At 34.1% G+C, this 13,148-nt stretch overlaps 1 protein-coding gene across 1 annotated transcript in view; it reads left to right on the forward strand.

The window, feature by feature from the left end:
- The first annotated feature begins 1,342 nt into the window (after nucleotides 1-1,342).
- Nucleotides 1,343-13,148, forward strand: part of LOC127794301 (uncharacterized) — a 29,259-nt gene continuing 17,453 nt past the window's right edge. The window contains exon 1 of the mRNA XM_052325285.1: nucleotides 1,343-1,489. Within this exon, the coding sequence (XP_052181245.1) occupies nucleotides 1,343-1,489 (147 nt within the window). The remainder of the gene's footprint in view (nucleotides 1,490-13,148) is intronic.

Raw genomic sequence — 13,148 nt, forward strand, 5'->3', positions numbered from 1 at the left:
ACCACTATTTCCTAATTTTTTGACATTTTTTGATATTTTTTCTTATTTTTTCTTCTTTTCTTTTCTTTTCTTTTCTTTTCTTTTTTCTTTCTTCTTTTTTTTTTTCTTCACTATTCATCTTCTTCCTTGCAGAGACCCGCGCCTCCCCTACAACTCGGCCCATCCACCATGCCCAACCGCCGCTTGGGCCTCCGCCACCGACTTTTCGCTAGCTGCAACCACCACTGCCTCACGCTCAAGCTTGCAGCGCGCTACCTCGCGTCGGCCATTGCCGAGCCCTGCCTCGACCGACCTCCATTGCTGGTTCTCCAAGCCCCCTCGGTTGCTGCCCATTGAGACCACCTCTGGCCTCTCATGCGCCTCGGCCGCTGCTGCCGAGCCTTCGTCGCTGCGCCTTGTCGGCCATTCGAGCTTGCTGGAAGCTCTACTTCGCCTTGCTCGTCCATGGATGCCGCGGCTATGCGGCCATCTTCGGCCTTGCTTTCTCTCCCTCGAGCTCTCGGTCCTTCTCTCTCGAGCTCGCCCTCAGCTTTCTCTCAATCTCTCTCGGCCGAATGCTCTCTTCAACTCGGGCCATGGCTGCCTTTGCTTCTCAACTCTTATCTCTATTTATAGGCGTTCGGCTGCTCCTTCACCTCACTAAGGCCATAGCTCATTGCGTCTGACACACTCAACTGGCTGCCATGGATTTGCAGAGGCATGGGATTTGCGCAAATCGCGGGTGCAAAAAGCATGGCCGATTTACAGGGCATGGGTGGATTTACAGCGCCTACTACGCACATGCATAATTAATTTAAAAATTGCATAATTAATTTAAAAATTATACATTAAACTCCAAATTTTATCCTTATTACACTAGTGCAATTCCCTAATTGCAACTACGGCCTTAAATTTCAAATTAATTTGCATTACAATACCGAAAATCTAAAATTAATAACTCAAAACTTAGTCAAAAAGGACAGTTCGCCCCAGTGTTCTCACCGGACTATTGTTTCATCCTGAAACCACTAAAGGATTGCTTATTACGCAAAACCGGAGCTCCCCTAGGGTTCCGTTGATTTTTCGGGAGTCTCCTACAACGATTCGGTTTTACAGCCTAATTAGTAGCTGTATTTTAGCTGTACCGAAAACTGTTCCTGATTCGATTTCTTTTGATACCATAAATCCTAACTCGAAACGTATATTGAGACCATGTAATTTTCCTTAGACAATTTCACTCCGAGGCATTCCCTACAGTCGATTCGATACTAATAACTGCTATTAAGTCAATTTTTCGGTATCCTAAACTCATTGAAATTACTTGGCAACTTCATACGAACATGGGATATTACAGAATCGTTGGATGCAGAAATGGCAACAAGATGAAGCTTTCAAGAAACGGTCTGCACAAGTATCGTTGAATCGTTTGACTGAGACAGGTGGTCCTGGCACTGGTTCTTCTCGCCATACAGGGGGCTCCATATCCTCAGTGGAGCATAAAAGACGAATGGTGAGAAATTTATTTTATTTAATTTGTTAATATTTATATTTTTTTATTATTAAAATTGTTAATTGAATATTATTATTATTTTTTAGACACGGGAGTTTGGGAGGGAGCCCACATTGATTGAACTTTTTGAACGAACTCATTCTAAAAAAACTGAGGAAGGATAGAGGACGTACATCGACAGACGTTCTGCAAACGTCGCTGTAAGTTTTTTTTAATTATAAATAATATTATTTTTATAATTAACATAAGATTTAATATTTGTAATTGATTTATTCTATTTTTTTCATTAAATTGTCGCAAGAAACGTACGAACAGTTGCTGGAGCAAGCCACTCAACCAGATGAAGGATCTGAGGAGCCTTAGTAGCTAGATTGTGATTAGATATTCATTCATGCTACTGGTGGGAAAAATAAGAAGAAGAGGATTTATGGCATGGGATCCTTATCCCAATTGAAATTTTCTGATGTTGGCAGCTCATCCACTATCTCATCTGGTCTTAATGAAAATCCGGTTATAAAAGAAATGACAGAAAAAATAAAATTGCAGACAAAGCAGATAAATTTGTAGGCTTAGAAGCTTAACGATGTTCGACAACAAATGTGACAGATGCGAGTTTTGGTTGAACAACTTACTGCATCTACTCGTGGCATGTTTCTTTCTTCTTCTCACCAGCCTGACTCATCTAATGCTAGTGACGACTTAGATGATTAGTTTTTGTAGTTATTTTTGTGTAATGATTACTATGTAACAAACGATTATTAGTATTTTGTTTGAATATTAATTTTCATATTATAAATATGAATTTTAGAATTTTTATATAATTATTTTTTTAATTTATTTTATATTAGTTTAATAATTATTTATGATTAAAAATAAAGATATATATTAATTTATTAAAAAAAATTTAAATTTTTTTTGGATTTAGCGATGGAAATGTCTGTTGCTATATTTTTAAATTTTTTGAATTAATTTTAGCTACGAAAATTTTCGTCGCTAAAATTAATTCTTACTTTTTAATAAATAAAATTTTTAACGACAGAATATTTTTTATTAAAAATTTTAAAATATAGCCACGGAATATTCCGTCGCTACTATAAAATTCTTATTTTTTAAATAATTTTTTTTAAAAAATGGCGCCGGAATATTCCGTCGCTAAACCATCTTTATTTTGCAACGGAAACTTTCGTCGTGAAATTTTAAAAGAATTATATATAGCGACGAAAATATTTCCGTCGCAAATCTATCACCAATTTAGCGACGGATCTGTCGCAGAAGAACTTTAGCGATGAAGCCTTTAACGACAGACTTTTTCCGTCGCTGATCCATTGCTAAATCGATTTAGCGATGGATTTTTGGATTTACGATGGAAATATTCCGTCACTAAATCTTGAAATTCTTGTAGTGTTATATATATATATATATATCATTGCTGGATGCCACTATACCGCTTATAGAATTCACCGGGACCCCCTCCCCTTGCTGTAACTGTTTATGTATAATCCACCGCTTGAAATATATATATATTTTGTTCACTGCACTAAACCATCGAAACCGTATATGCAAACATATATAAAACCCCCGAAGCCCACAGCTACACCCTAGGCCAAAACGGAAGCTCTGCATTTGCGCATGTAAATGTATATATATATATCAACAAACAACCATTCAAAGTCCAGCTCACACTCTCACCGGAAGACAACAGTGGGTCAAGGAGGAGGAAAAGAGAAGAAGGCTTGCCTGAGAATGCTTGTTGGAATCAATAAGCAGCCACGATTCCCTTGATTTTCCTTCTTCTTCTTCGCTGCTGCAACTTCCTCAGCTTCCTCTATTCTTCACTGGCTCTTTCTTCTACACAATGGTCGAGCTCTAATCTCTCTCGCTCTTCCCACTCAACCTCTACTAACCCACCGCCTCAATCGGCTTCACAAAGTGGCTTGGGAACTTGCAACAAATGGAGGTGGGTAACAAAAGTTGCTGGAATGCTTTCAATTAATAATAATAATAATAATAATAATAATAACAGATAAATAAATAAATTAATAAATAAATTTGGGTCATTACATAATTTGAGTCCCACATAATTTTATTTTTATTGTGGCAAATAAGTGCTAATTGACAAAAAAAAAAAAAAATTATGATGTAAGAGTAATAAACTAAGCTACTCATTCTTATAAAAAATAAAAATAAATATTAGCTATATGCAAGTCTAGCTCAAAAAGGTAGGAAAAATTGGATATGGAGAAAATTTTAATAAAATCTCTAACCGATGTATTTTAACAATTGATAATGAACACATGTCATACATTTGAACTTTTAGGTGTCATTGGGATAAGTAATTTGAGTCCCACATAATTTTACTTCTAATATTGCTAACCAATAAAACAAAATTGACATAATAAAAAAATGAGCTACTCAACTGGAAAAATAAAAATAAGATGAAAATTAACTATATGTAACTCATTCTCAAAAAGGCACGAAAAAATAGGAGATGAAAAAGATTTTAATACAAATTTATAATGATGCATTTTAGGAATTGATAATGAATGCAAGTAATACAGTTAGGCTTTTTTAGCAACATGTGATCTGACTCTCACATGATTTTACTTTTATTGTATCGAACTTCGCTAATTGACAAAAAAAAAATTATGATTTAAGAGTAATAGAAAGAGCTACTAAATTTAGAAAAATAAAATAATAATGAAAATTAGGTGTATGAAACCAGTCTCAAAAAGATGTGAAAATTAAATAAGACATTGAATGGATTTTAATAAAATTTCCTACCAATACATTTTAGAAATTAACAATAAGTACTTATCATATTTTACACTTCTACATGTCAACTATAATGAGTCATTTGAGTCCTACATGATTTTATTTCTGCTATAGCAAATAGAGCTAATTAGCAAAAAAAATGTAAAAAAAATTATGGTGCAAGAGTAATAAAATCAGGTACACAATTTAGAAAAATAAAATAAAATCAACAAATCTGAAGAAGTAAAACTGACCTTGCTTTATTATCAGTTATTTTTGCTGTCTTTTTCGTTTATTTATAATTTTTTAGATTTTCTTGATTACTGCACTGATATACAACCTTATAACAAATGAAACAAATGGTAATGAGGAAATTAATTTACTTATGGAACACTTAAAAAACACAACCAAGTTAAATGTCCATAACTTGCAAATATATGGTTCCAAATTAAACTGTTTATTTGCTAGTTTTATCATATTATTATTCTTTCACCCTCACATTATAATTAACTCTTAAGATCGTCCCATACTCATGAAGATATAGACATTTGCTCTCGATCGAACCTTTGAATGGGTGCTGGAAAATCATACCAATTGATCGATGATAACATGGATGATTTTGTGCTGAACTGAGTGAATAGATGAGTGAGCAACAAATTTACATCTGTTTCGTTGCACAATAAGCCGTTTAATCTTTTAAGCAGGTGAGGCAATTTTTGAATATTATTTTGAACTGACCCCAACACACAATGGAGGTTCAATGTTCAGTTGGGTGCCGCTAGTTAAATATATATTTGATTGTTGCTGGGACCAATGCTGTACGCCCCTTGTCGTTTGATCACTAATTCCCCTGATGGTCAAGCCGCTAAGTCTGGGTTATTGTTAACCTAGCAGAAGTAGCCTCACTCGGCTTCACCGACGCAAACCACGCCAAGGCTTCTCTGTGGCGGCACCATCTTTTTCCTAGTGTTGGTTTGCCGAATTAATTTGTATATATATGGTTTTGTCATCGGATAGAGGCTTCTCATTTTGCCAGCGTTTAAGAAGAGATGTATTTATATACAATTTCTCTTTACATTTTCTTTTAAAGAAACCATTTTCACAGGGCTATTAGCACAAAAAATTCAATTTTTTTTTTGTGTTTTTGCGATTTTATCCAAAAATTTCAATTTTGGTAATAAGATCTCGATTTAATTAATTTTTTATAATTTTATTCATGACCTAAATCCGATTTGAGATGCGTCCAAGACCTGCTGATGTGGCATGCCACCTGTCATTTTAAAATATTTTGAGTGGGCCCCAGAAGTACATGTGTAAAAAAATAAAATAATGTTAAATATATATGTTATATATATGTGTGTGTGTGTGTGTTATAGATATATTTACAAAGAAGGATAGGCGGAGGATGGGGACGGCGATAATAGAGGACGACAATGACGACAGGCGACAATGTTGGGCTGGAGGCGGCGACTGACCTAGAAGTTGGAGGTGGTGATGGAGGCCGATCCTAGAAACTTGATGGTCGATCATTGACGTCGATGGCGCCTGCTTAAGCGATCGACAGTGAGGTAGTTCACTAAGGACGTCATCTACCGATAAGGACAGAGGGTCGTTGGCCGCTTTCTGTGAGGTGGCTTGAGCAAGAGAAAACCCAGATCGATGGTTGGTCCAACTTCCATGTCGGTTGTCATCGTCATGAGCAGGAGGAAGGCCAAATCAATTGTGGCCTCCAACTTCCAGATCCGTCGTCACCATCGCCATTTACCGTTGTAGTCATCGCCATCACTGTTCTCCTTCGTCACCGTCACTGTCCTTCACTCACCTACTTCATTCTCTCTGTGCACATATTTATACATAACATATATATATATTTAACATCATTTTATTTTTTATTTTTTATTTTTTTGCACGTGTTTGTGGGACTCACTCAAAATATTTTAAAATGCCAGGTGGCATACCATGTCAACGAGTTGCAGACGCCTCTCAAATCGGATCAGACTTGTGGATAAAATTGCAACTAATTGATCAAATCAAGATCTTATTGTGAAAATTAAAACTTTTGAATAAAATCATAAAAACGCAAAAAGATTTAAATTTTTCGTGCTAATAGGCCTTTTCACAATGCATTCATGTGACGTTTTTAAGCAAATAAATTAATATATTGCACATTTAAAGCATTTACCTTATAAATTTGTCATACCTTTGATTTTTCAAATAACCACACATGCAATACATACAAATAATAATAATTATTCTATATTTAACAAAATACAATTTCAATAAAAAAGTTAATTACAACTAATTTTCATAATTACCACGTATCAATATAGACTCGAGTTTGAAGTTATATATACGATTTATATCGAGTGCATTAGTATAGATCAAATATTTTGACCTGGTACCACGACGAATAAGTAGAATTTTGTATGAAAAAATAATCAATTGAATGTAAATAAGAAAGGAAATTGAGATATACCCTTTACTGTTTCCATATCTTTTTTTTTTAAAATTTCTGTTTCACACTGATTCCAATGTAATTGAGCAATTCTAGACCACATGTTCTTTGATTATGATGCATAAAAATATCTCAAATGAGCCGTTTTCAAAATGTTTCTACTTTCAAAATGCCAAAAAACTCAAAAAAAAAAAAAAAAAACATTTTTGGATAGCTTTTTCAATTTCAAAAATGTTATGGGATTATTTCGTAGTATTAAAAAAATATCAGAAACATGTTCTTAATTTGAAAATTCATTTTAGTTTGTGAAGAAGTCAGGAGATGGATTTTTTTGTCTCTAACTCAAAATTCTTAATTTTTTTCTAAAATTTATTTGAATGCATTATGAAATTTATATTTATTTTTAGATTAAATAAGTATTTTTTTATATTTAAAAAGCCCCTTATATTTTTTTATTTACTCAATTTTTCCACATTTTCGTTTCTTACTTTTTGTAAAATGTCATTTTCTCATTTCTATTTAGTATTGTATTCGTTTTCCCTTTTTATTTATGTATAATCTAATTCTTTGAAGAGTCCAAATTAGAAAACACAATCAATAAGGCTTTAATAGCAAAGTTGTCGTAAAGTTTGTTTGTTGAGTTTTTTTTTCTTGTAAATAAAAATTGAATTAAGAAAAAATCAGCACCAATAATGCCTACAAAAAGAAACCAGGGCATACCCGAAGCACAACAAAAGCTAAACAAAAAAAAAAAAACTAAAAACTAAAAACACGAATGATTAATAATATTTTATAGACTCTACATGCATTTGAAAAGAATTTATATTTTTTATAAAATTTAGTCCTAACATGTGGTTAAGGCTGCTGTAATTTTTACCTTTGAAGCAGTGAAGTTTCTGATTAATAATATTTTATGAAATTGAAATAAAAATATCTTTCCTTTATTGTGAGTTGATAAAGAATTCACCAAATATAGGATACAATTGAGTGTTAGAACTTAGAAAGTAGGGGAAGGGAGGGCTGTGTTAATTGGGCGCTTTCTCATCCATATTTTCTTTCATTTTTTCTCTTTTCATATTGATATTTCCATCATCTTTCAAATGAATGAATTTCACAAATTTTTATTATAAAAATTTATAATATCAAATTTATTATAAAAATTTGTGAAATTCATTCATTTGAAAGATGGTAGAAATATTAATATCAAAAGGGCAAAAATGGAAGGGAATATGAATATGACATGACATGAAAGCACCCGATTAATACAGCGCCCCACCCGCCTCCTCCTCATTTCTAACTTCTAATTCTAATACTCAATTGTATCCTATATAAAATTTACAAGGAGCCTCTGGGAAATTAGGGCCCCTCTTTTCTAGGGACCTAGGCCCTTGAGTTGGGCCTACTCCAAAGCAAGATAGCAAAGAGCACAAAGAGCAAGAAAGGGGCTTTAGCCTTTAATTTAGAGCATCTCCCACTATAACAAACTACTGAATCCAGCAGTCACGAATTGGATCCGTACACGTGCACAGTAAAAGCTTGGATCGGAGGAATGAAATAGTTTTGATCTCCAAAGTTCATTGTTCCACTAACTATGGCTATGAATTAACTATCTAAATAGACCTAAACTCTATGAAGTGAAGCTTGAAAAATGAGTTAGGAGTCACCTACTATGTTTGTGTAAATTATAATATATATTTAATAGTTAAAATTTAATTTTTAATCTTTTTTAAGTAATATTTATATAAAGATGAGTTTGAATGTAGTGATATAATTGGTTTTAAATTAAATGTGAGAGGTTACGAGTTTAGATTTTGTTCACACGATCAATTTTAAGTGGTTTGTCCTAAACACGTGCAATTTAAAAATTACATTTGACACCTCTAGATGAATACTCTCATTTCGACATATATCTCTCCTTTGTTATTGATAAAATATTATTATTATTGCTCTTAATTCCTATTATTGGTTATTAATAAATTAAAATGCTCATATTCTATGACAAAAAAGAGAAAAAGAATATTAGAATTGAAATAACAAAAGAAAATAGAAGAAATGGGGAGGAACTAAACTCAACACAAATTTGTTGAATCAACATAAACTAGCAAAAGGTTATAAAAATGTAGAGAAGAATCAAAATGCCAAAGTGAATAATCTTTTTTCGTAAAAAAGAAATTCAAAAGTGTTTCTTATGTAGTTAAGGGTTATAATAAGCTTTTGTTGAACAATACTGAGATTAATATGGACGGATTGAGGATCTCTTACCAATATAGGAACTAATTAACAAGGTTTTAACATTAAGTTGTCAATAAAAGAAAAAAAAATTAAGTTGTCAATCCTAAACAATTTTACAAGTTTTTAATTCACCACCTTTGGCCCATGCCACACATTGAGGGATAGCATCAATTCACTTGTTTTTGTTGATTTTGTGTGATTCAAAATTGATTAAATGATTTGTCATTTATATTTTGATTTTCAATATGATTGCATGTTGTTATATGAAATTGAGATTCATTTATATTCATTTTTGTTTGAATATTAAATGTTGTGTATATTCTGTTGATATATATATCATATGAGTTTTTGATTATGTGGGTTGAGATTAGTTTTGGGCCAAGCCTAAAACCATATGCCTTTTTGTGTTGCAATCAGCTGTTGGCTCAGCCCAATTTCAATCCCATTCGATGCTGCTATAAAAGGGTTGTTCGATGCCCTAATCTCTACAGATCTCATTTTCTCACTTTTTGAAACCCTAAATCGGCGCTTTTGAAGCAAGACACTTCCTGTGAATCCTTCTCTCGTTCAATCGATTGTTTGTTACTATTGTAAGATCGTTCAGTAAGTAAGGTGTTGCTTTAATTCCTATTGTAATACCTTATGTTTGTATAAGGTTGCCACATAATTTTAATAAGTTTAGAATACCAAAAAATTGGCTTGATAGTAGTTATAAGTACCGAATCGGCTACAAGGAATGTCTCAGAGTGAAATTGTCTAAAGAAAATAATATGGTTTCGATAAGCGTTCTAAGATAGGATTTATGGTATCGAAAGAAATTGGATTGAGAACAGTTTTCGGTACAGCTAAAATGCAGTTGCCATTTAGACTGCAAAATCGAATCATTGTAGGAGGCTTTCGAAAAATCAACGGAACCTTAGGGGGGCTCCGATTTTGCGTTAGGATCAACCCTTCAGTGGTTTCGAGATGAATCAACAGCCCAGTAAGGACATTGGGGTGAAATCGTCCTTTTTAACTAAGTTTCAAGTTATTAATTTTGTGTTTTTGGTATCGTAATGCCAATTAATTCATTGTTTGAGGATATTATTGCAATTAGAAAATTATTTCAATAAATTTAGGGTTAAAAATATAATTTAAATATATAATTTTTTAATTTTAAGAATACAATATATAATTATATAATTATATATATATGCGTGCTCAGGCAAGCAATAGCCATGCCACTCAAACCCCATACCCTTTGCAATGTTCTCCCATATCCTGCAACTTCAAATCCCCAAGCCATACATGATTTGGAAGATTTTGCACGCAAGGAAGATTTTACACGCAATAGAGAATGGCCGAGGCAGGCGTGAGGGTTATGGTGTGAGCCTATAAATAGACTAAGAATGGAGAGATTGAGGGAAGCAAATGAAGTAAGAAATGGGAGTGAGCCATGAGAGATTCGGCCGAGAGATGTGAGAGAGAGAGCTTATGAGATCGAGAGGGAGCTGTTGGTGGTCGAAGGCAGCCTTGAGGAAGGTCGAAGCAAGCCGCAACAACAAGCGGCAGCCATGGCCGCAAACTGTTGCGGCGATGAAGTAACCAGCCACGGTCAACAGCGGTCGTGGCTAGCTTCCAGCGAGCGGAGGTGGCCCATATAGGGTCGCGGTGGTGTCCGGGGAGGCCGGAGGAGACGCCCATGGGCAGCAAAGAAGGTGGCAGCAAGCGACGGGAGAACCGGGCGGCGGCGACTAGCGCTGTGTGCGCATGGCAAGGGCTGTTCGCGCAAGAAGGAAGAGGAAGAATGAGGGAAAGAAGAAGATGAAGAAAGAATGAAAAAAAAGAAAAAAGAAAAAAAGGAGTTGCAGGAGCAAGGGAGGTGGGAGGAAGAAGGAGAAGAAAAAAGAGAAGAAAAGGAAAAATGGAAAAAAAATCCTGAAAAATCTTAGAAAATAGGAAATTATATTTCGGTAATATCCCGGAGATTTTGGCGAGAAAAACAGCCCAGACACGTGTTTCAAGGATAGAGCACGCATACCGAGCAAGCTGGAGAGGCAAAGTCAAGGTAAGCAAAATTCTCTAGAAAATTTTAGAAATTCAAGAATATTATTTTATGAATTTTCGTAGTAAAATATTTGAAAAATATTTAAATTTGGATTTATTGAGGAAAATTAGGAAGAAATAGAAAGAAAATTAAAGAAAATGCCAAAAATTATGAAAAAATAGGTTTTAATGTTTATTTAAATAATTATGGTGATTAGGATGGTTTGAGGGTTAAGTTGAAATGATTTGTGCGAATTTTGAGGTTGGCACGCAAATAGAGGCAATGCACGAATATCAACGTAAGTGGTACTTCCCAATTAAAGTTAGTTTTATGGAAAATGCTTGGTTTGTAAGTGATTTATGTTCCTCGAAAATGTTTTCATCATATTAACATACTCTAATATGTACACATCACGTAGACTGCATACATGACATGACTATGAAATGCATATGTATACGTTGATATCATTGATCACGCGCACTTGTGGCCGTAGGGAGTACGAACTAGCACCATTGCTTTACCAAGGGTGCACCCATACACCCCGATTTCGAAAGAGGTGGCCGCAAAAATGGTAGGTAGCATAAGGGATGCAGTTGACACCTACGAGGAAAGACATTGCATACACACATGATATAGCATTATATATCCTTACTTAGATGATTCATCATCTAACTTGGGCTTTGCCCCTGGAATATTCAAACGTTCCAGGTGGAGATTGTAACAGATACGAGGGTAAATGAGGCATGAAATGGCACATAGCAGAGTGCATGAGGAATGTGAAATGTATGTAGCCCATGTATTTAAGTTCTGCTACTTTGAATTCTGAACGTTTTGAGGAATGTTGAAGATGTAAGAATTTATTTATGATTAATGTTAAAATATCAGGTTTCTATCATTGCTTTCGCATTTGATGATTCTCTCTCGAGATTTATGTATGGGAATTCTAGGACGGATTCGAGGAATGATGTGATTTAGCATTAGTTTGAAAGAAAAAAATTATTGTCCCAGAATTGTCTCAAGTCATAACGCGCCTGGGAAAACGGAGCGTTACACCTATTGTGTTTAAGCCCCTGAGGTGTGAGAGATTGGTATACTGATAGAGCAGATCCTTGACCTTGATCGTGAGATCAGTCTAAACAGATTTATACTTGTTCTTGTTTTGGATTTTGTTTTCAGTTGTTGTTTTGCAATACTGTTTTACTTCCGTTTGAGATCTTGTAATCGATTGTAACTTTGAGATATTAATGGATTGACTAGAGGCGAAGCTTTTGCCGTGAGTAAAATCTATTTTGATCCGACCACGTATCTTGTTGTGTCGTTATTTTGTGTGTGAGTTGTGTTTGTAATCTTTCGTGTTTGGTTTTTCAGTTTTTTACGCTTGTTCTGTTGTTTGGCCGAGTAATAGGTTACGTTATAAAACCTACAATTTTTAATATCAAACAATCAAGTGTACAAATTAACCACCACTTGTATAGTAAAAGAGAAAAAGGGTAAAAGTATACACATTCTATTTACATTTTTGTGGATAAAATGATTAATTACAAAAGAATCTTCAAATTATCACAAATACTGAATTCCCCATTTTACAACATTTTATCGGAATGAATGGTTTAACCCATTAAACCATCTTACTTGCATTAACCCAATACTCACGGGGCAATAATATCTTTACATTAATGATCACACCCACATATATTTATTGCATAAATATTTGTTGGTTAATTAAACTGCAAGATCAGCAAACCACCCAATCTTTATAGCAACGGCTGAAATGAATAACGAAAAAGGTAATTAGAATAAATTGTCGTGACATATATAATATTCTTGAACAGTGCATAAAGGATTACCAGAAGTAAGGAATACTATTTGTATTTACATCAAATTTTAAGAATGCAAAACGAAGTTTATCAAAATCAACAAAAATTAAGCAATATATAGCATCCATAACAATTATTACCGCAAGTCCCCAGGTATAAATTGGTTTCTTCTATTTATCTGCCCGATTCTAGCCTCCCAACTATACTCAAGGCACCTGTAAAACACCATAACAGTATATGAACAAGAGTTTGTCTACTAATTCAGAATTCAAGATTTTTTCTACTAAAACCAGATAGAGCCAAAATTTGTTGACTGAATTTTGTGCATTCTGCAGAAACGTGGAGTCCTTCTCTTTTGCAATACCATAAACTAAATAA

Source organism: Diospyros lotus, chromosome 1 (genome assembly GCF_014633365.1).
Source record: "Diospyros lotus cultivar Yz01 chromosome 1, ASM1463336v1, whole genome shotgun sequence".
In the NCBI taxonomy this organism is placed as follows: Eukaryota; Viridiplantae; Streptophyta; class Magnoliopsida; order Ericales; family Ebenaceae; genus Diospyros; species Diospyros lotus.